Source organism: Chenopodium album, chromosome 8 (genome assembly GCF_948465745.1).
Source record: "Chenopodium album chromosome 8, dcCheAlbu1.1, whole genome shotgun sequence".
In the NCBI taxonomy this organism is placed as follows: domain Eukaryota; kingdom Viridiplantae; phylum Streptophyta; class Magnoliopsida; order Caryophyllales; family Amaranthaceae; genus Chenopodium; species Chenopodium album.
Genome location: NC_137841.1, coordinates 63,556,912 through 63,582,419, shown reverse-complemented (window position 1 = coordinate 63,582,419; position 25,508 = coordinate 63,556,912). Strand labels below are relative to the sequence as shown.

At 35.0% G+C, this 25,508-nt stretch overlaps 1 protein-coding gene across 1 annotated transcript; it reads left to right on the top strand.

Annotated features, from left to right (window-relative positions):
* Positions 1-1,907: 1,907 nt before the first annotated feature.
* LOC145643159 (uncharacterized) lies at positions 1,908-11,026 on the top strand. The gene is made up of 2 exons (XM_081694316.1): positions 1,908-1,979; positions 10,325-11,026. The coding sequence occupies exons 1-2, from the start codon at positions 1,908-1,910 to the stop codon at positions 11,024-11,026; spliced, it is 774 nt and encodes a 257-aa protein (XP_081550442.1).
* The last annotated feature ends 14,482 nt before the right edge of the window (positions 11,027-25,508 follow it).

The following is a 25,508-nucleotide window of genomic DNA, read 5'->3' as shown; positions in this document are numbered from 1 at the left end:
ATAACCTAAGTGAGAACTTCAGCCGGATACCGATTGATGCCTCGGGGCATCCGGTATTCGATAACTTAATCATTCTTCATAGATTATTCTGGTCAAACGACTATGAGTTGACCAATTTGGTCGTTCAATTTTCGCCGTCTGCATAGGTTCGTAGAACCGACGAATAGTCTGTTCTCTGTGACGATTGCACCCGGAGGGGTGTCGCCGGACGCCTTTGTCCATGTTGGGACAGGCGATTTTATAACATAAGCAACCATCCGGCCATTTCGGCCTTTTGGTCTTGTTTGAGACCGGTTGTATAGCCGCTAAGCGTTTTTGTGCCCAGTTTTTAATCGGACCATCGGCCGAGCGTTATTACAAAAGTGAATTTACGCTAAGTGTCGAACTTAGTTAGTTAAAGAAATAGTCCGTCTGAGCGTTACCCAGACGGACAAGCAATTATTGAATCACACTAAGTATCAAACTTAGTTAGTTAAACAAAGAGTCCGTCTGGGTATCACCCAGGCGGACAGGCAATTATTAAATTATACCAAGTATCAAACTTAGGTAGATGAACAAAGGGTCCGTCTGAGTATTACCCAGGCGGTCAAGCAATTATAACCTTACCAAGTATCAAACTTAGTTAGTTAAGTAAAGAATCCGTCTGAGTATTACCCAGGCGGATAATAAAAAATATCAAAACAATTTTGCAAACAAAGTGTGGATTCTCATTAATTGACTCACTATTTACAAAAAATTTACATTATCAGAAGTAGTACTTTTTTAGGTTATCTACATTCCAAGTTCTAAGCAGGCGGCGGCCGTCTGGGGTTTCCAGACGGTAGGTGCTGTCCCTGACTTCTTCATGGATCCGGTAAGGGCCTTCCCAATTAGGGGTTAGCTTTCCAGCCTCATTGGCCCTACCAGTTGCCTTCATTTTTCGTAACACAAAGTCATCCACTTTCAAAGGGCGCTTGTGCACTTTTTTGTTGTAGGTTCTGGTCATTCTCAGACGGTATATCTCATGGCGCAGGGCAGCGTTGCCCCTGCGTTCTGGGAGGGAGTCCAATGTCAGCCGCATGGCCTCCCAATTTGCCTCTTCATCATAGAGCATGACTCTGAGAGTCGGCTCATAGTGTTCAATTGGCAAGACGGCTTCAGCACTGTATACCATAAGAAATGTGGTTTCTCCGGTTGCCCCTTTGGCAGTAGTCCGGATGGCCCATAGGACATGAATTAGCTCTTCTACCCATAAGCCACCGGCTCTCTCAATTTTCTTTTTAATGCCGTCTGAGATAAGTTTGTTGAAGGCTTCAACTTGGCCATTTGCTTGGGGTCGGCCGACTGATGCAAAACAATGTGAGATGCCCTGATCTCCCAACCAAGTCTTAAGATGAGGGGTTTCAAACTGAGGGCCATTATCAAAGACCATAGACATAGGTACCCCAAATCGGGTGATGATGTTCTTCCAAATGATAGAGATGACATCCTTTGTCTTGATATTCTTGACCGGCTCAGCTTCTACCCATTTGGTGAAATAATCCACAGCCACCAAAATGTAGCGCTTTTCGCCGAGAGCAGGCGTATAAGGACCCAAGATATCCATGCCCCATTTAGCAAACGGGATTGGGCCGTGGATTGCCGTCAGGCCAGTAGCCGGGCGGTGAATAAGCTTCCCAAACCTTTGGCATTTGTCACATCTCTTCACCAACTCTTTAGCATCTGCTTCAAGAGTAGGCCAAAAGTAATGTCGCCTGGCTCTGACGGCTAGGGACCTGCCGCCTATATGTGGGGCACAGTACCCAGCATACAATTCTTCGAGAACTTCTTTCCCCTTCTCTGGGGTAACACACTTCAATAGAGGTTTAAGGAAATCCGCCTTGAAGAGCTCTCCGTTTCTCAACTCGAAGTTTGCTGCTCGCTTTTTCATGACGGCTGCCTCCTGTGGAGAATCAGGAAGTTTGCCGTCTGCTAAAAATGCCTGGATGCCATCCATCCAGGTAGAGCTTCGGTCTAGAATTCCAATGGGCTCTTCATATATGCTTCTCTTTTCAAGAACTTCCCAGAAGACCGACCGAGGCGTATCACAGCAGGCGGATGAAGCCAATTTGGACAGCGCATCCGCCTGATTGTTATCTGACCTGGGCACTTGATTCAGACGAAATTCCTCAAGTGCCCCAGCCTCTTCTTTGACTACCTTAAGGTATTTGATCATAGCCGGATGAGTTGCCTCATATTTTCCCTCATACTGGCTAACGACCAACTGTGAATCAGAGTAGGCATCAATTTTGGTTGCCCCTGCTGCCTTACACATGCGGATTCCGGCTAGCAGGACTTCATACTCCGCCTCGTTATTTGAGGCTTGAAATTTAAACCGCAGTGCATATTCAAATCTGTCCCCCTCAGGGGACTCATATAAAATTCTTGCACCGCAACCGTTCTTCGTTGAGCTCCCGTCTACATACACTTTCCAAACCTGGTCAATGTTGTCTGGTTGCACCGGCCGTGTCATTTCAACAATGAAGTCGGCAAACGCCTGACCTTTCACTGCCTTTCTAGGTTCAAAAGTGATTTCAAGACTTTGCATTTCAATAGCCCATTTCAGCATTCTACCGGGTGATTCCAAGGTAGACATTGGCCGCTTGAGGGGCTGGTCGGTGTAAATTACCACCGGATGGGCCAGAAAATACGACTTTAATTTCTTAAAGGCCGTATACAGAGCAAGGCCAAATTTTTCTACCATGGGGTACCGAAACTCAGCATTTTTTAGAACATGGCTAATGAAATAGATCAGGAGCTGAACGTCATCTCTCTCTGCAAGGAGACGGCACTGAGGGCATGATCTGAGACGGCTAGGTACATGTATAACACCTCTTTAGGCAATGGACTAACAAGCCTTGGCAAAGAGTGCAAGTGTTCTTTCAGCCGTTGAAAGGCCGCCTCAGCATCATCCCCCCATTCAAATCTAGTCTTCTTTCTGATTGTTTGGAAGAAGTAAAGGCATTTGTCACCTGACCGGCTGAGGAATCTCCCTAAGGTCGCCAGGCAACCGGTTAGTCTCTGTGCTTCCTTGATAGTGCGGGGTGACTTCATGTCAATTACGGTCTGTATCTTCTCGGGGTTAGCCTCTATCCCCTTTTGATCAATCAGGAATCCGAGAAAATTCCCAGAGTCAACACCAAAGACGCATTTCTTAGGATTTAACATAACCTTATGCCGCCTGAGTGTGGTGAAGGTTTCTCGGAGATCAGCAAGGTGATTCGCCTGCTCTTGGATTTGACTATCATGTCATCAATGTACGCCTCCACATTCCTCCCAATTTGATTAATGAAGACCGTATTTATCATCCGTTGGAATGTAGCCGGCGCAATTTTCAAGCCAAACGACATCACAATATAACAAAATAACCCCTGATCAGTGACAAAGGTCGTCTTCTCTTGATATTTCTTCCACAGGGGTATCTGATGGAAGCCGGAGTAGGCATCCATAAAACTCATCAAGGCATGTCAGGCTGTCGAATCGACCAGACTCTCGATCTTAGGAAGCGGATAACTGTCTTTGGGACATGCCTTGTTGAGATCTGTGTAATCAACACACATGCGTCAGGTACCATTCGGCTTTTTCACAAGCACAACATTCGCCACCTAGTCGGGGAAATTACATGGCCGAATGAACCCAGCGTCCAACAACTTTTTTACCTCGGCAGCTGCCGCCTGACTTCTAACCTCGTCGTGATTTCTTTTCTTTTGTCGGATGGGCCTCTTTTTAGGATCCATGGCGAGTTTGTGAACAACAAGATCTGGGCTGACGTCTGGCATCTCTTCCACTTCAAAGGCAAAAACGTCTTTGAATTCTTTCAGCAGAAGGTGCAAGTCTGCACCCAACTTTACATAAGCAACCGTCTCAACCTTTATAGTACGCTCCGGACGGCTGTCGTCCAGAGGTATATCAACATGTTCTCTAGCCGGTTGGGGACGGAGCTCATATGACCGTTCACCGGTCAGTGATTGTTATTTTTTCTCTTTCTTCACCTCCACCAGCAGAGGTGCCTTTCTTTTCTTTCCGGCTGCTGGTGGGGCTGGGTCGGCATCCTTGACATTGTCAAGGTCTATTGGTTCCTGGCCGTCTGGGGCCACAATATCTTTGACGGCTGAGAGATAGCACTCCCGGGCCGTCTTCTGATCCCCATTCAAGGAGCCAACAGAGCCATCATCCCTCTCATACTTAATGAGCATGAGGGAAGGGATGATTACAGCCTTGGCTTCGTTGAGCGTTGGCCGGCCCAGAATAATGTTGTAGGCAGTCAGCTCCTCAACGACCAAAAACTTGACGACCAGGTGTCGCCCTTTTCCTTTCTCACCCAGCCGGATTGGTAAATCAACCCTTCCGACTGGGTAAACCATTCCACCCCCAAAACTAACCAAGGGGTGGGTGACCGGATGCATGCTGCTGACATTGTATTTCAGCTTTTGTAGGCACCGGAGGCTGATTATGTCTGATGAGCTGTCGGTGTCAATAAGGATCAGTCCAACCAGCTGGTTGTCAACTTTACATTCAATGACGACCGGGTCTTCATGCGGACGGCGGACGCTGCCCCTGTCCTTTTCAGTGATCAGGACGTCTAGGAAGGAGGAGCTAGCAAACGCCTGCTCATCATTATCTTTTTCCATCTTTCGAAGATGGCTCTTGGTGCCCTGGATGGTTGGGCCACTACATGAGAACCCGCCTGCTATTGTGTAGACCGGCTCCTTGTCAGTATCCGGACTACTAGCAGATTGGGGTGTCTTAGATGACTGCCCCGGATTCTTCTTATTAGTCCCTTTGGACTTATAAATGTAGGACTTTAACATCCCCTTATCAGCCAGACGGTCCAACGCCCGTTGAAGGCTGAAGCAGTCGTTGGTGTCATAGCCAACTTCCTCATGGTATTGGCAGAATTTGTTTTTTTTCCTTGATTGGATGGAACTTTTCATTGGATTCGGCTTCTCTAGGGACAGCTGGTCCTTAATTTCCATGAGGATGGAGTTGCAGTCCTTGTTAAACTCGTACTTAGCAACGTACGGTTTAAATTCCTTCTTCTTCTTCTGGGACGGCTGGTCAGAGTCACTAACCGCCCAGATTTCTTTTCATTTCTTGCTCTCTTCTTTATTTTTGGCCGGCTGAGCAGGCCGGCTGTCTTTCTGCCTGTCGGACTTCTTGGAGTCCGACTGGTTTCCAGGCGAGCAGAGGTCGGTTGCTTGAATGTAGCTTTCCGCCTCCCTTAGGGCCGCCTGTAAAGTGAAAGCCCCTTTTCTGACTAGGTCGAACTTAAAGGTCGACCCGTCTCTCAGACCCTTGAAAAAGTCTGTAAAAGCTACCTCATCAGACAGTCCTTGAATCTGAATTCTGATCAGATTGAACCGCCTAACATAGGAGCGCAGCCCTTCTCTATCTCCCTGCTTAATGGTGCTCAAGTCAAGACTTGTTTTCTTAGCAGGGATGTTCATTGAGAAGTTGGAAGCAAACAGGAAGGCAAGCTTCCTGAAACTATCAATAGACCCGGCTGGCAAGTTGCCAAACCATTGTTGGGCAATGCCCTTCAATGTAGCCGGGAAGCATCGACACCAAGTGGCATCATCCAACCCTTGTAAGTACATGAGGTTGGGATATGCCATGAGGTGATCTTCCGGGTTGGTGGTACCATCACAGGTACCTACCAACACATTTTTAACCTTGACCGGCTGTGCCGCCTCGGTTATCTCCCGGGTGAATGTAGAAGGTTGTTAACCCAGGCAGAGCAGACGAAGCTGCCAGTCCAGTGGCTGGACATTATTATATGCCGCCTGACCTCTAAAGAAGGCTGGCTGCATGAAGTGAGGAGGATACTGACAGTAGACCTGAGAAGGTACATATGGTACAGTTTCAATCATCTGAGGGCCAAAATGGACGGTATTACCGCCTGTCTGGCTCTCATGCAGGGAAAGTGCATTCCCTGCAGAGGTGTTTTTGAAGCTATCGGGAAAGTTCGACGTAGAAGCCGACTCAGACAATTGTTGATTTCTTTTCCGGTTCATGATCTCCCGGGCATCAAGAGTTGATTTTTTACTTCCCACCGGTTGTTGAGTCCGGCAGGTATTGTTGGTATTTCTCTTAGAAAGAATTTCGGACCAATCAATGGTCCTGACTTCCTTCTCCTTTGGATGAGGAGTTGGCTGCCGATCTCTGACTGACTTCCCCTTTTCCAGAGGAGTCTTCTTGGCCGACTGACCCCTACTTGGGCCAGCCCGGCTCTTAGTGATCAGTTCTTTAATTTCACCCTTAAAACTTGTCATGAACCTCATGAGTTCGTCTCGGGTGACAGGTGCTGATCTAGCTGCCGTATGGGTTTCCCCTTCCGGCTGCCTAAGGGGTCAGTTTGTACCCGCCTGGGAGGCACCCCGCTCCAGAGTGTCTCTGGGCCGGATGCGCTTGATTATCAGAGAGCCATCATTGGCTGTATAGGTTTCGACCTGAGGATCATCATCCTCCTGGTCTGTAAAAAATTCCGGGTCATCGCCCAGACGGTTAGGAGGTGGTACAGACACTTGAACCATCTTTGAGGTACTCTCCCCACAGACGGCGCCAAATGTTTTGGGTGATTTTGTCCCTCGGGAGAGTTACGTCACGAAGTCTGATCCGGCTGAGTTGTACCTGCAAAACAACGGAGACTCTGGGTGGTTGGAGCTTCGCCTCCGACGATCAAGTTAGTAACTTGAAAGAGGGTAAAGAATGCGGAAATTTAGGTGGGAATCTGCTTGGATTCCAAGCTCAGGTGTTTCTCTGATGTGAGAGAATGTAGGTGTAATAAATGATTGAATGTGTCTCCAAAATGGGGAAATATCTCCCTATTTATAGGGTCGTTGGAGAATGTGCCCCCATCTAGGTCACTTGACCTAGATTTTAGTGGGCTGTGCTGTTTTACGGCGCTTCTTGGGATTTGGGCCCTCGAAGGCCGCCATTTCAGAGATGTACCCAAGGAGGCCATGTGTCAAGAGGATATTAAGCCACGTGGGCCATCCTGAACTCGACACGTGGCCTCCTCTCATTGGTCCACGCGTCTAGGATATTTTTACCCTAATCAGTAAGTCTTGTTGTTCTTAATTTTTTTTTTAAAACACTATAATTAAATCTCACATCATAAACTCTAAATCATTTTCAATAAAAAGTGCAGATCTAGAGGTTATTGACATTATAAATCCTAAAATTCTTAGTTTTGTTGATACATGACATGTTAGTGAAATATAGAAATATAATTGTATATAGAAATATGTTAGTTTAGTTTATTTTAATTATGTATGTTAGTTTATTTGGTTAAAAATAGGCATTAGTTTTGTTTATTTTGAAAAAAAACATATGTTATTGTAGTTAAATTAAGCTTAATTATATATGTTAATTTATTTGGTTAAAAATAGGCATTAGTTTAGTTTATTTTGAAAAAAAAAAATATGTTAGTTTAGTTTATTGTTGTTTATTTATGTATGTTATTAGTTTATTTGGTTAAAAATAAGCTTTAGTTTAGTTTACTTTGATAAAAATAATATTTTATTTTAGTTTATTTAAGTTAATTAAACTAAAATAACATATTAATTGCATTTCCATGACACTTTGATGGATAATGTATAATCAATACGCTTTGTGACTAATGTGATTATACATACATTTGCGTGAGTGACATTATATATAAACCCTAAAATTCTTAGTTTAGTTGATACATGACATGTTAGTGAAATATAGAAATATAATTGTATATAGAAATATATTAGTTTAGTTTATTTTAATTATGTATATTAGTTTATTTGGTTAAAAATAGGCATTAGTTTTGTTTATTTTGAAAAAAAACATATGTTATTGTAGTTAAATTAAGCTTAATTATATATGTTAATTTATTTGGTTAAAAATAGGCATTAGTTTAGTTTATTTTGAAAAAAAAAATATGTTATTTAGTTTATTGTTGTTTAATTATGTATGTTATTAGTTTATTTGGTTAAAAATAAGCTTTAGTTTAGTTTACTTTGATAAAAATAATATTTTATTTTAGTTTATTTAAGTTAATTAAACTAAAATAACATATTAATTGCATTTCCATGACACTTTGATGGATAATGTATAATCAATACGCTTTGTGACTAATGTGATTATACATACATTTGCGTGAGTGACATTATATATAAACCCTAAAATTATTAGTTTAGTTGATACATGACATGTTAGTGAAATATAGAAATATAATTGTATATAGAAATATGTTAGTTTAGTTTATTTTAATTATTCGGAGTGAAATGGAAGCTGAGATGCAAACCCGAATTCAAGCTGAAGTGGCGGAAATAGAGAGGGGAGCCCAGGAGAGGTGGGATGAGTTCATGAGTCGATTCTCCAGCAACGACACATGTTCCACCATTTAGCCTCAGCATCGAGACCCAAGGGACGACCCGGGTAGTGGAGGAGCAGGCCAGGGTACCTCGACAGTTGTTTAGCCTAACTCAGGTTTATGTAGTATGGACATGTAGTTAATCTAAATTATGTAGCTTTTCATTATATTTCCGCTCATGTGGAAATGACTACATATTATGTAGCTTTTGATTATGTTCAACTAGGGGCATAGCTTTTGTAGAAATATATATAAAAAATATTTCCGTAATTCGATTATGATTTAAATTTTAACAGGAATTAGGTGCAGGAGTATAGGTTTTGAATGTTGCAATTTTTTATTTTTTTGAAAATACAATCTGAATTTGTAGAAATGATCACTGATTTCTGACAGAAATTATATGGCATAAGCCGTCAAAAATTAACCTGTTGCGACGAAATAATTGGATGTGAAATCCATCGCAAAATTTAATTATTGCAAGGGAATATAAATTCGTCGCAAATTTGCGATGGATATTTTCGTCGAAATATTGCGACTGAATAATATTTCCTCGTAATTTTTAAATTTTGCGATGAAATTTTCATCGTAAATAATTCGGTTTTCGACCGAATATTCCGTTGCTAACCTAAATCAACGACAGAATTAGCGACGGAATTTGTTCGTTGGAGACTTGCGACGGACTTTGAACAAAAGTCAATTTTTTTGCGAAGTACTTAAATCCGTCGGAACCAACTTTATGACGGATTTTTCCTCAAAAAAATGCAAACTTCCTACGACCATGTTTCTTACGGACGCTAACGACGGAATTTTGTCGGAAATGTGATTTGCGACAAAATTTCAGCCTGTACCGACGGATTTTTTCGTCGTAAATTAGACTTATTCTAGTAGTGACATCTATCGAGTTGATTACTAGGGATTGCTTATTAGTTTAATTGGTTACATGATGGCAAGGGTGGACCTACATGTATGCCTGCTGGGTCACGTGACTCAACAGGGAAAAAAAGTTAAGTTTATTTTAAAAAAAGAAACAAGGCAAAACGCGTGAAGCGAAGACTGACAAAGGAACACAACAAACGAAACTCAAACGACACAACCCTAACTCTCTCTGACTCGCTCTCTCACATTCCGATCGCCAACGTCGAATGAGCCACCAGCCCACCGTACTAGTACCGCAGTACGCACCAGCCACCATCTACGACGACCACGGACCACCAGCGCACCTTTTTGCTATAGATCTGTGACCACCAGCTAGTCCTCACTCTCTTGCCTGTCGCACGCACACCGCCACACCGCCTGGCGCCACCGACCGGAGTGATCGAGACATCGAGTGAGTGACTTGTGACCATCGATTGAAGCAGAGCAACTGAACAAGGTATTGTTGCATACTTTGATAGTTTGATTTGTTTCAGATTTGATTGTATTATTTGTATTCAAATGAAGTGAAAATCTGTATACTTTATTGGATATTTGAATTGCTGAATTTTTTGTTATCTATTAAATGATTTTCAGAATGAAGCAGAAGCGTACTCTAAATAAAATGCATAATATCGCCAGTTTCTTCACTAAATGTAATCCTTCAAGTCAACAAAACTCTTCTCCAAGTGAATAAATTTCCACTCTACATCATGCTAGTGAACGACATACCTCTTCCACACACAATTCACCTCAAATTTCCCCTCAAAGATCACCTCAAAATAGCTGACCTCAAAATTCCACTCATAACTCCCCTCAAAATGAAGTGGAAGAATCTTGTCCTCTTAATGTTTTGAGAGATGGTGTTAGATTAAGTGAAAATGATCTTGCTAATATTTATTATTATTAATTCAACATTCTTTGTCTTAATCTCAAGTTAGGGGTCAGGGTTATGACGGGGCAAGTTCAATTAATGGCCTTAGAACCTTAATAGAGAAAGAATGTAAACAAGCATACTTTGTTCATTGCTTTGCTCACCAACTTCAGCGGACCAAAGTTGCACTTGCTAGAAAGAATCCCGATTCTGCTTGGATCTTTAGTGACATGCTTGCACCTTTCTTGAATCTTGTGGGATGCTCACCAAAGAGAAAAGAATTTCTTCGTGAAAAACAAGCTCAAGCAATTGTTGATGCATTATCCCTAGGTGAACTTGAAACGGGTTTGGGTTTAAATCAAGAATGGGGGTTAAGAAGACCTTGTGACACTCGTTGGGGTTCCCACTTTAAAACAATTGTAAATGAGTTTGATATATTTCCTGCGATCCTTGGCTCACTTGATGAGATTGCTAAAGCTGCTGAAGCAAAATATATGAAAGATGATTTTAACGGAGCACAAAGTATTATTGGTTGGTTAATGACTTTTGATTTTGTGTTTGTGGCTCACTTAATAGTTACTGTATTTGCAATTACAAATGAGTTGAATGTTGCTTTGCAAAAACATGATCAAGATATTGTTAATGCAATGGCCATGGTTAACGCAAACAAGACTAATTTGCAAGAGTTGAGGGATGGGATTCCCTTATGGAGAAGATCTTGTATGTATTTCACAACCAAATATGAGATTGAGGTTTCAGATATGGTTGCGTCATGTATTGCTCCCGGAAGAAGGATGTTCGGAGGTAAGCATCCGGGGGTGTCCAATCTTTATCATTTTCGAGTTGAGGTGTTTATAAGTGTCATTGATCTTTAGTTACAAGAGCTTGAAAATCGATTTCCCGAGATAAGTAAAGAACTTCTTGTGTGTATGTCCTGTTTTAGTCCAGCTAATCGGATCTCTTCTTTTGACAAATCCAAATTGACCAAGCTAGCAACATTCTATCCAAATGAATTTTCAAGCTCGGAATTGATTTACTTTGAACACACATGCACCTCAAAAATTCATTGTCGTCGTTAGATAAGATGAAAGGTGTTTGAATTTGAAGAGTCTTACTGAGTTATCAAATAAACTCGTTGAGATGGGATTTTCCAAAACACATAGTAGAATATACTTGCTTTTGAAGTTGGTGTTGGTTCTCCCCGTTGCAACCGCAAGTGTTGAAAGAGTATTTTTTGGTATGATGATCATGAAAGATAAATTGCGTAATAGCATGGGAGATCAAATGTTGAATGATTATTTGACTTTTTTCTAGAAAGTGATTTGTTTTCCAATGTCAAAATAGATCACATTATAGATCGATATCAAAAAATGAAAACTCTTCGTGAATAACAATTGTAACAGTTTATTGTACTATGTGCTTGAAATATATTATTTGTAGTACTTTTGGTTTGTAACTTGTAAGATGAATTATTTAAGTACTATTGGTTGTATTATGGATATTTATGTCTTATTTGTTTGATTGAAATCAAGTTGGTTGTCATATGTGTTTTTTTGTTAATATTTTTGGATTTGAAATTTATTTTTGGTACTTTTACACGTCATAAATAATTTAGGGTGACTCACAAGCTTCGAAATCCTGGATCCGCTACTGCATGATACAGATGAATTATAAGTCAAGAAGCAAAACTTGGTTAACCTCTTTCGTGTGTTCAAATTCTGATATTGTGTGGTCTACCTATATATGATTGTTTATTTTATACTTTTGGTGTATTGGGTCATCATTTATCGCAATATGTGTTAGAGGACCAATTAACCAAAAGTTTAAGCTGATGGTTGAGGCTCAGGAATATATTTTATATTCTATCACTCCCCCTTACATGAAAGGCTCTTTGGGCTTGAAATGTGGATGCAGCACAAACCCTCCCATACCCAGCGAATTAATTCCACTTTGAAAGAGGGGTGGATGAGATTCGAACCCGTGACCTTTATGTCACGCTGGCTCCGATACCATATTAGAAGACCAACTCAACCAAAAGTTTAAGCTGATGGTTGAGGCTCAGGAATATGTTTTATACTCTATCAATATGATTGAGCATTGTTGTTTAATTTAATGGTGCCACCAATGTTTATTCGATGTAGATTGGGGACATCAGAGTCCAATTGCATCATTTATCTTAATTGTGTGACCTTATAGGGTCTAGTTATAGTTAATAGTAAGCCTAATTGCATGACCGTACCCAAAGATAGTATCATATTTAGTTTCCAGCAAACGACATGAGTATATGATCCCTAAAATAATTAAATTAATTATTTTCTTATTAATATTTCTTTCATCTCTTTCATTTTTTTTTCTATGTTACAATTTGATTTTTACTATCTCCAATGCATATCTTTGTACAAAAAGATGTTCAAATAGATTTTGTGTTAAAATTATTACAAATCAAATTTTAGAAAATTCATTTCAAGACGAATCTAACACGCATCCCATATGATTTGGTTTTGATTTAATAATCCTTGTCCTCACTAAGAGGAGCTTTTATAGTCATGTTAATAATCCTTGTCCACACATGACATGAGTAGTACTTTTATACTTAAAATTTTTAAAAGTTGATCACAAAAGTCAAAACATAATAAATAAAAAGAATTGGAAGTAGCTTTAAATATGTACTCCGTAAAATTTACTCTCTTCGTCCCTTTATTAGAGAGCTCACGTAATAAAGAGAAATGAGAATCTAATTAAGGAATGGAATGAGTACTTATACGGCCTTCCAAATAGAGGTTTGATAGGTACCTGGACATACATATTAAGGGCATAAAAGACATTTCGCATGAAATTTACCCATCTCTCTCCTCCTTTCTCTCAACCCCACGTGCTGAATTTAAGTGTGCCACTGGGTGATTAATAGTATCACTAGATGATCAAATAGTATCATTGAACATTCAGTGGTACTATATATTTATTCAATGGTATTGTATATTCATTTAGTGGTACTAAGTCCCTGTTCTCTTTACCTTAATTTTGCTGAACTGAAATTATCTTTACTAAACTGAAATTATTTTTGCTGAACTTAAATTAATTTTACTGAACTGAAATTATTTTTGCTGAACTGAAATTATTTTTACTGATTTTCTATTATAATTCTTCTTTAAGAAAACTAAATTTTACTGAACTGAACTTATTTTTACTGAATTGAAATTATTTTTACTGAACTGAAATTAATTTTACAGAACTGAACTTATTTTTACTGAACTGAAATTATTTTTACTGAACTGAAATAATTTTTACTTAATATTATTTTTTTAAGGTGAACAGAACAGGGCTTAACTACGTGTAAAAATAGTATCACTACATAGTCAATGATTTTATACAAGCTTCCACTGATACATTTAAAACTGGTCTCACGTGCCCATCTCTCTCCTCCTTTTCTCTCACCCTTATGTGCTTTACAATACTTTAAGGTTTGATATGTATTTGCAAATACATATCAAACCTACATTAGTACTTCCTCGAGTACTTATTACTTATTTATTGTCACACTTAATCTAAGTAATTTTTGTAATAACAATACTGACAATTCAGGGATATGGTTGAAATGTTGAGCAAACCTAAAATGAAAAAGATGCATTGAACCAATGTTAATGTGGGCAGTTATAGCTCTTTTTAATTTTAAAAATTTTATAGACGTGTGAATGATTTTGCAGACAGATTCAAACTTGGGAATTGACCATGGAATTTATCAAACTTGATCACTGATGAGCTGCCAAATAAAATTTATGAATATTGTTAACGACCGCCCTTAGCGCATGCATTGATAACTACTCTCTCTGTTTTCTTTTTATAGTCTCGTTTTGGCTCTGTACATTCTCTAAGTTGTTCATTTGACTTTTAATAACTTTAATTAATTATATATTTCCAAAATTATAAATTCTTGATAATAATACAAACCGAGACTATTCTAACAATATACTTTGTATCACATAACTATATTAATGTGAATTTTTTATCACATTTTTTAAAGTTTGACTTTAAAAGGTCAAAATGAGACTAGAAAAAAAAAATCTAGGACATTTATTAGCTTTTGCTTAATTTTAATAGTTTTTCCTAAAATGTATATTAGTTTTAAAAAATAAGGGGTTGTTTGACATCATTTTTTGTTTTTAGTTTCTTTTTTTTGAAAACTAAAAACCAAAAACAAGAAACAAGAAAAGGTGTTTCCACTTTTTTGTTGTCATTTTTCAAAATTATTATGATTTTAATAAGTTTAAATAATTTTTTATTTATTATGTGACATGTATCATATACTTTTATACAACAAAAAACCAAAAAAAAAAAAAAAATCACAGCAATGCCGAACGAACCCTAAAGTATGTACTCGATTCGTTTCGAATAATTAAAAAAAAAACTTGCACAATCATCATATTTGAATTGTTTTTTTTTTTTTTGAAAGAAATTTTTTGAATTGATCAATTCGGTTATTTTTGTGAATTTTCAGCTCTTATTATTTCTTTTTTACAAAATTAGAAAACCCTTCGTATTTTACGTAATGTATCATCGTTTACAAACAGAGTATAAATGTATAATATGTGAGCTAGAAAAATAACCTATACTCTGTATTTGAAACTTAAACATCTGCTCAATTTCTTTAGAAATTGTTTTTACACAATTCACCCCGGTGCACCAAAGTATACTTTTTGCCCATTTCGATGATTATTGCTCATTTTATCATCAAATGAACAACAAATACCCTTAGATGTAACGTACATCCGGATGTATATAACAATCACTAGTTATCCTTTAGTGCAAAACATGATTTAAAGGTTATTTTTTTATTTGTTTGTTCGTACAAGGCGGCCTAAAAGGCTAAAACAGTGCAAGTTAAAACTCGAGTACTAGATGAAATTAGATGAATATTTGTCCCCAACAAATAAGGAAGGGTTTGTTTGGTTGCACAAAGAAAATGGGAGAAGTGGAAATTCATGGGAATTTGCAAATGAGTGAGTTGTTTGGTGACAATAAAAAATGTAATTGGGGGAATTGCAAATTCATGGGAATTGTGACTTTTCACAAAACATAGGAAGTTAATTACCAAACCCCCCTAAGTAACTCAAAATTCTCATAATTTACGACTTCTTTTATCTTAACTAAACAAGTTTAGACAATTACTAGGTGTTAAATATAAGTATTTAATTCCCATGAAATACAAATTCTCATGGAAATCCATATATTATACTAAAAGACAAGCGTCTCAATGTGAGTATGACAAATGTCACTCTCTCATTGGCTTATCTTATGTATAAAATATATCTATATAATTACTGTTTACATATTCAAGCATACTTATTTTTGTTAAACTTCAAACAAGAAAAGCAAGTTTCTATACATGCATAAGATTTTCATGATTTCCTAACATAAATATTTATTTAATTTTTTTTTATAATAAATATATATTTTTCAATACTACAAATAATCCATAAAGTCTTTCCAATCTTTATTTATAGTGAAGTTAAAGAATAATAATTAATTTGAAGCAATATGATTAAAGTGGCATAATTAAGGAAACAAATATTTCGTATTTTGAAAGGCTAATATTGTTTTTTTTTTTTTTGATGAAAATTAAATAAAATCTATAGAATTTAGTTTGACGTCAATTATGAAATCAATACAAACATTTTATATAGATATATTATACTAAAAGACAAGCGCCTCAATGTGAGGATGACAAATGTCACTCTCTCATTGGTTTATCTTATGTATAAAATATATTTATATAATTACTGTTTACATATTTAAGCATACTTATTTTTGTTAAACTTCAAACAATAAAAGCAAGTTTCTATACATGCATAAGATTTTCATGATTTCCTAACATAAATATTTATTTAATTTTTTTTTATAATAAATATATATTTTCCAATACTACAAATAATCCATAAAGTCTTTCTAATCTTTATTTATAGTCAAGTTAAAGAATAATAATTAATTTGAATCAATATGATTAAAGTGGCATAATTAAGGAAATAAATATTTCGTATTTTGAAAGGCTAATATTTTTTTTTTTTTTGATGAAAATTAAATAAAATCTATAGAATTTAGTTTGACGTCAATTATGAAATCAATACAAACATTTTATATAGATATATTATACTAAAAGACAAGCGCCTCAATGTGAGGATGAAAAATGTCACCCTCTCATTGGCTTATGTTATGTATAAAATATATTTATATAATTACTATTTACATATTCAAGCATACTTATTTTTGTTAAACTTCAAACAATAAAAGCAAGTTTCTATACATGCATAAGATTTTCATGATTTCCTAACATAAATATTTATTTAATTTTTTTTATAATAAATATATATTTTCCAATACTACAAATAATCCATAAAGTCTTTCCAATCTTTATTTATAGTGAAGTTAAAGAATAATAATTAATTTGAAGCAATATGATTAAAGTGACATAATTAAGGAAACAAATATTTCGTATTTTGAAAGGCTAATATTGTTTTTTTTTTAATGAAAATTAAATAAAACCTATAGAATTTAGTTTGACGTCAATTATGAAATCAATACAAACATTGTGCACCTATTATAAAAGCTACCCTGTAATGAATGAAAGTTGTTTATGCTTTATTGATAAAAGTTACCCAAAATAGTCTACAAGCTAAGTTATCCTAATTCAATTCAAGTAATCGGATGAATACAAAAGTTTTTGATAAAGATACAAAATAGTGTAAACATTACTTTTATCGTTTGTTGTACTCCTTGACAAATACTGAATGCTGAGCTGAAATATTGTCTTGGAAAAAAATACATAATCTTGAACATAAATTTAATTTTAATCGGCCTTTCATTTTCTATACAATGTCTTTTACAATGTCCTTTTGTTTTTCTTGCATAAAAAAAAAACTGAACCAATATATAACCAATCTAAACAAAAACAATAAAAGTTAAATTGAATTAGACATTTGACGGAAAAGGGAAAGATATAAAATGTATTATAACTATTACTCGTGTTTTAAATTGTAATATTCGTATTAACAATGCTATTACTTATGAATTTTTTTTTTAGAAAAACTAACATTTTGATTTAAAAATCGTGCATTGCTCATGTACTATACTAGATATACAACAATCATGTGCAATAATTTATGTTGTTTTATACATAATTATACTTTTAACTATAATAGTATGTGTATATAATATAATATTTTTTATAATATAAAAAAGTATATGTATATAATATAATATTTTATAACACGTGTCCTCCATACCAAGTGTAGTCTCAATCACCACTACACCAATACCAAGTGTAGTCTCAATCACCACTACACCAATTGGTTGTTGGTGTAGTGGTGATTGAGACTACACTAGGTAGGGAGGACCTGTGTTCGCTCCCCTGCAACAACAATCGAAAGGGGAATAGAACCTAATAACCTAGAACTGATCCTCAAATCTGGAATAGCTTAAAGGGTAAACCGGATAGAACACCCAAAATTCAATGCATATATGACGGGAATTAACTTATCCTTTATCTATCTTATACAAAACTCCGAAGTCTAATTTTTTTTTTCAAAATATAATAATAACATTTGTAAAATTTTGTTAATATGAAAGATATAAACCTATCAAAATGTATATATAGTTAAATTGTTTAATAACTTATATCGAATGCGTAGTTTTATTAAAATTATTTGCATGTAATCATTAAATGTGTTAAATGTTGTGTAGCTATGCAATTTCCAAAACTTTAGTTGAGCGACTTTGATTTAGTGATTGTACGGTAAAAAGATATTGACTTCGATCTTGAAACCTAATAGTCTAATAAATTCTAAATAGAAAAATTAAAACAAAAGGAAATAAAAAATAGTAAATGGCTTTAAATATTGAAATAAATATAACATTTTAAATCAATTTAGCGAATTCAAGAGACAATTTAAAGGCTTTTAAAATTAAATGGGGGAAAATATATGTAAAAAGAACATTTTTAGATATATAAATGTCCATGCACTATTATAAGAGTTTTGTTAACCTTTTTATAACTAAGGTAGGGATAAATCTTAGTAATATATACTCCGTATATTTTATTTATATAAAATTATCAGTATCCATACCTATATACGAAGTATTTGTGTTGTATACTATATTTAATCAGCTGTTGGTTATATATGTGACTATTATATAATGTATAGTTTTTAGCACAATGGTTAACTTAGGAAAATATATGTTCTGGTAGGTCAAATATAAGGTTATTATTGTGTCTATAGATTTAATGAGTGCGACAGGTAAATAAAACATGTATATATTAGATTGATTGTAGCTACTGATGCGGATGGTATGATAAGAAAATTATAGTTTTTTTCTCAACGGGAGATATAAATAAATTAGTCCACTTCTTATATAGCTATGTGGAGTATTATTCAATTAATAAAATAAAATTATAAAAAATTAAAAGAAATTCAAATAACATAAAATACTATTCAAATAACGTTTCTTTAATTTTTTTTTTTTTTTTATTGACCATTAGTAACCAAATCCTTTAATAGTAAATACATTATCTTTGTTTTTATTTTTATTTTTTCTACGGGTTTAATAATTTGATTTATGAACCGTGCATTTCACGACACTATGCTAGTTACACCTAAAATACAAAAACAAGAAGTTTCCTAGTTACACCTAAAATACAAAAACAAAACAAGAAGTTTCCTAGTTACACCTAAAATACAAAAACAAGAAGTTTCACGTTGAGTTGCTTCTTTGTTATTTCTTGTTTGTATTGAAGCCAAAAAGTTAAAACATTTTTTTATTATATCCACATTCACCGTACCCTATGAAAATTTATGAAAAACGTGAGTTTAGTCAGACAACTATTTTGAAATCTTTTTGCATTGCAGGCTTTGCAGCGCTACCAAATCTGACCCACAATTAATATACTAGTAGGAAAAATTGCCTATCGTCCGCAAAAAATAATCTCAATTTTTGGATATTTATAAATAATTGCATATTTAGTTTTTAAAAAAAATAATAATAAAAATAATTGTACATTTACCCTTAATCTGTTTCCAATGGTCTCATGTGACCTATTATCTATTAATAAGGTAATTTTTTTTTTTGGGTTTGAAGTACACTATAATAGGGTGAGCATGGGACGGGTACCCGTACCATTAGTATTAACGGTTCGGGTACCTGATAACCAATATCACTAAAAGTGATATCCATAAACCGAACCGATAAGTTCGGGTACCCGAATTTTCGGAACAGTTATTGGGTACCCAATAAAGTATCTAATAGTGATAATTAAACTTAATAAATTATTTATTATGATAAATTTTAACACTAATTAACAACAATACAACATGATCTTGACTAAATTATTAATTATATTACTAATCATTAATACTATATAGTGATTATGAAGTAAAGTAAGAGTTTAGATTTTGGAAAAAATAGATTTAAGTAGGATAAAAAACAAAAAAAATGCTTATCGGTTCGGAACGGGTAACCGTTAATTTTAAAATGATACCCAATAACCATATCCGATAACAAATTATCGGAACGGGTACCCGAACCGTTATGGTTATCGGATCGGGTACCCTAATTTTCGAAACGGTAACGGAACGGATTTTCGGGTTTTCGGTTTTTCGGGTAGTTTTGCTCAGCCCTACACTATAATACCCTGAAAATTCTCTTCCTTTAAAATACGTTCTTACTCCAAATAAAACTCATTTTTAGGAAATATTCAAAGTATTATCGCCATCGTGATAACGGCTAAGACTATTTTCAAAGTCACACAGCGGAATATTAACTTTTAAAACTCAAATAAAATAAAGTTTATTAAAAGCAAACTCAAGTTTAAAACCAACTTACATTAAACCAATAAATTGGAATCATTAAATGCCCTCCTTAAAAACCAAACTAAAATATAAACAATAATTAACCTTAATGTCACAATTACGTAAATAATCCAATACAACCATGCTTGACATGCTCCTTCTACCCGTACTTCTCTTTATTTCAACCTCACTACTCGTCATATAAAATGGGTAATTGTAGGGTCAATCCAAAGAAAAGTCAAACAGTACAAACACAAAAGTACAAATCAACAAAAGTTTAATGCATATGCACCAATAGGAATGATCACACTAGCATGAATATCTTAGCAATAGACAATAATTAATTAATTAAATAAATAAAACATGTTTGTCATACAACACAAGTCAACTTACCTTTAACTCATAACTAACAATATTATTTATTAAATAATAGCTTTGGATTACGTATCGAACGAGTTTCGTTCCTTAAAAATAGCCATTAAAAATGGAGCTTCCAATCAGAGAGTCACCCCCAAATTGGCACCTACTATGTCACACTTGGTGACGGAATTTCAGCGCATAAATAATAAAATAAATCACAGCGTCCTGTACCCCTGTAGAAGCTATGCTCAAATATAAAATCACATAACTTCCCCCCATGTATTCATACTCAAGGTGTATACATTCTAAGAGTTTTTGTGCGTATCCTCTTACACTTTACGTGATTTACCAATTAAACTCGTGATGGCTCCAACCAATCAATCAAGAATAAACATAACAACATTCAACACATACTTCCAATTCATTATTGAACTAATTAGTGAGCACATACTATTTATTTTAATTAAGGTTCCTGGCCTAATTTTGTGCACAAAATTACACGATTATTACATTGGTGCATAAAGGCACTAATAACTTCCTTGACTCAATCTCAACTACGTGAGTGACTAATAAACTAACTCTTGACTCGACCTCAACTTATGTGGGTGAGTAAATAAATAAACTTACTTTCTTGACTCAACTCAATAATAAATTGGTGAGAATAAGATCATGAACTATGCTCAATAAATGCCACTTTAGCTCATTTCAATAAACATAAGCTTTGCTTATTAATTAATCCCTAACCAATTACAGAAAATCCCCTATTTCTAAGGTTCATAGTTAGGGTTCTTGATTTAATAAAAATCTGAAATTTATATCAATAATTTAACAACATCATAATCCTAAAATCAATACCAAAACATAATTAAGATCATGCCTTTAAAACAATAAATCCATAGAATTAAATTAGAAGAGAAATAATTTTTTTTATTAAAACCAAACCGCAAGGATGAGAGAGAAGGTGTAACACCCCAATAATTTTCTCTTTAAACCTGTGAGTACCCTGAACAATATCAAAGAGAATTACTGACGTACTACCGCCACGTGTTCAAAGTTAAGGCTATATCAGAAATTAGCAGCAGAAAAACTAAATCAGTTGTAAATAAGTTTCAAAACCAACGAACAAAACCAAATTAAGTCTAACAACTTGGAACCATTAAGTTCCTTATTCAAAACTCAAACCAGTAGAATTAGTATAAAAATGAAATCGAGTTTAAATAACTTCAAAATAAGTAGCAAATAAATTGAGAAAAGCAACCAACACTCCACTCAAGATCCCACCACCTAGATACGAATGTTGCATGTGTAAGAACCTGTGGTTAACTGCTCCACAATATTACAAGTGTAAAAATTAGATCGTCACAGGGTCATTGAAAGGTGAAGGCCATGACAAGAGAAAGACACACAAAGCACGCAATCATCAAAGCTGAGTAAATACAAGTTGCGAAATATAATAAGACATCCCTAGCATGCTACTAATAATCAATCAACACGCATCATCAAATTATAGACTCAATACACGACTCAACTGTCAGTTTACTAAGACTTCACTAGTTAATAGTAGTTAAATCGTTTTATTTTATTCATTAAATTAAGCAATAGACAAGGTTGTCCATCCCATGCTCCATTTGGAAAATCAATAAAAGAAAAACCCCATGCCTCCTTTTGGAAACATCAATAATAAAACACCCAATGACCACGGGCGCGACTCCGTGACCGTAGCTAGTATGAGACCTCATCATCTAAATCCTAGTTTTTGAAAAATATTTGAAATAAGAGACTCGTAGATCATACGACTTCTAGAAAAGTGCACGGCTAATACCCCGTGTACCCCAAACCCTGATTGACATTACTCCAGATGTGCACAAATCCAGAGTTTTATTGCTCATCCATCTTGCACTTTACGTGATTTACAAGTTTAGACTTGGTGATGACTCATATGCAAAACAATACAATAATCCAATATCAATTCAATCAAGTAAAGCAAGCTTCCAATTTCAATTATTGATTTATTAGTGACAAGCTATTATTTATTCCTTTTACTACCTCGGTGTATAAACACCTTGAGTGCATAAAGCACCCCACAATATAATCTTAACCTCATCTTATAAGACTTAAATTCTTTCTTTAATCATTCTATCTCCATGATCATGAATGAGTAATGATTGAATTATTTCACCAAATCACATACCTTTTTCCTCTAAGCGCATCTTGCATAATTAATGCATAAATAACACTTGCAATATAGAATAGTGCACAACATATGGAAATCACAATGTATAACCAAACAATTTAACCCAGTCTTCTCTATATATGATACTAAGTTCTCAATACATCCCTACACATGCATCTAAAGGCAAGGTTTCGTAACTCGTACGTACTTTGTATAAACGATTCGGTTGTCCACTTTAGGAACTAGAAGTTGCCTTCTACAAAGTTCTCTCCTAAATCAAACAACAAGAATTAAATCAACACCCAAGCAAGTAAATTTACAGCAATACCAAACTACTTTAAAAACTCTTAAACCATCAAAATAATGTTTTTAAATTACTCCCAATAGTCAAAGTTAATAATTCATTAGTTCACTTTAATTTTATGTGCTCTAATCATAAAAATATACAGTAGCTTATAACATAAAATTCCAGCAACTTTAAAGTAAGTGAATAATCTAAAAATTTGGTTAAGTATATAAAATAACCCCATAAACATAATTACTTGAAATAATCATTATATAGCAGGTTAGTATGTTAAAAACCCAAAAAATATCAATTCAATGCAGTTAGAGGCTTCAAAATAAAAAGTATATAATCTGAAAATTTATTCTTGAGATTAGAATTTAAAGTTCAAGGCTTTTTAATCATGAAATACCCAAAACATTATTTTAAGATTAGAAGTATAAAAATATGAAATTAACACAACTTGTTCATAAAAATTGAAACTTTAATAATTTGAAATTTTATAAATAATCAAAATAATTATACTTTAACGTAATTTAAACATAGTATGATTTGGTAACTTGTTTAACACGTTTTCAAGCCCTTAAATATGAAAAATCAATATTCAAACCCTTATTTTCTTAATTAAACAAATCTGAAATTTTGTATTATAGTTTAAACATATCAAAATTCATAAATTCACGATATTTTATAACTTATGTATATAATCAAATCACAATATTGATAATTTAGAACAAAATTTAATCAAATGTATATAATCAAATCATAATAATGATAATTTAGAACAAAATTTAATCAAAGATTGAAACTTAAATCAAATTAATAAAACAAAGCGAAGTGAAGAAAGAAGAGAGAGGAGGGCAGACTGTCAAAGGTGGGAGGCTACCTAGTGGCGTGCGGCTGTTGGCAAATGGTGGCCGGAGAGGTGGGCGTCGGCTAGCAGCAAAGTGAGGAGTTTTGAATTTTTTTTCTCTTGTGAACGCCGTGAAAGAGGAGCAAGAGAAGTGAGGGAAAGTAAGGGTTTTTGGGGTTTTATGTTTTTGTAAGGGTATGGGCTTAACTTTCTTAATCGAAGTATGTAGGAGTAGGATTGTTGTTTGGGCTTGAATAACATTTAAATATTGAGCTACTAACCAGGGCGAAGCCAGGAAATAAAATTTAGGGGGGCCAAGACTTATACTACATATTAAGTAAAACAGTAATGTATAATTGTATATACTGCTTTTATTATTGTAATTACTCATTAATAAAAAAATGTAACTACGTAAGCTAAGAAGCAAAAATGGGTTTTAAAAAAAAAGGCAACTAAGGCTTATAAGATTTGAACTTGGGTCTAGTGTTGGTGAGTATAGGGGTATAACCAGTTGAGCTAATAACTTAACATCACTATAACTACGGAGAAATTAACATTTATACTATTTATTTAGGGGGGTCAGATTTAAAAATAAAGGAGTTGGCAATTGGGCCAGGGGGGCCGGGTCTCCACCAGCCCCCTAGCTCCGCCCTTGCTACTAACTAAAAGAGGGTTATAATTTAGACTAAAAACTTAATAACTTTATCTTACTAATAATAAAAATATTAATACTTTTACATCAAAATAATTCATACTATAAAATTAAAATAAAAGTATTTGTATAAATAATAAATAAATATACTTTAATTAGGTTGAAAATATGGGGGATTACAGAAGGAGAAGATGGTGGCCGACAGTGGTGGATGTCGGCGCTGTTGCTGCCGCCGGTGGTGGTGGTGGCGCCGATGAGGGGAAGAAGAAGAGAGAAAGAGGCGTGGAAGAGAAGAGAGAAAAAGAAGGGGAAAATAAGAGGAAAAAATAAGGAGAAAAAGGAGAGAGAATATAAAGAGAAAACCTTTGAAATTTTTATGAAATCTGACAATTATGAATCTTGAGTGGAAAAATCTTGAGTTTTTAAAGTATTTATACTCCCCATTTAAAACAAAAACTCTTAATTACAACATTGTCATTACTAAATCCTACTCACCTTAACTTTGGGGCAAACTTATTGGGCCTTCAAGTTTCTTAACTTCCCAATAAATTAATATAAAGAGAAAGCCTCAATTAACGACTCATTTAATTTATACACACTTACATATTATTTAAATAATTAATTTCTTTTAAAATAAAATGAATCATTTTAATAAACAAAATAAATAAAATAAATAATGTATATACTACCTCCGTTAATTATAATTTGCAACACAGGAATATTTTATGTCTCACAAATAATACCCCTTTGTTGCATATAATAATTAACGAAGGTAGTATATAAAAATATAACAAAAAATACGAAGTATTACATACACATGTCACTATACAATTTGTCTAAAATTTTAAATTAAAAAAAAAATGATTTTTAAGAAAAAAAAGGGGGAGTCAGCCACCCCCTCCACCAACCCCAGCCACCGCACTCGATCGAAACTAGTAACAACCGTCAGATCGGAGCTCGCCAAATTGCAGCATCTGGGGTGAAGGAAGGTGAGGAAGCTGAAATCAGGCGAAGGAAGGTCTGGGCGACTGAATTAGGGGCAAAGGAAGGTCTGGGCGGCTGAATTAGGGACGAAGGAAGGTGAGGAGGCCGAAATTGGAGTGAGGAACGATGAGGAAGGTCGAATTTGAGCCAGGAAATGGGAGTGCGACTGGAATAGGGATAGGGAAAGGGAGAGATGTCGCTGGTTGTGCCGTAACG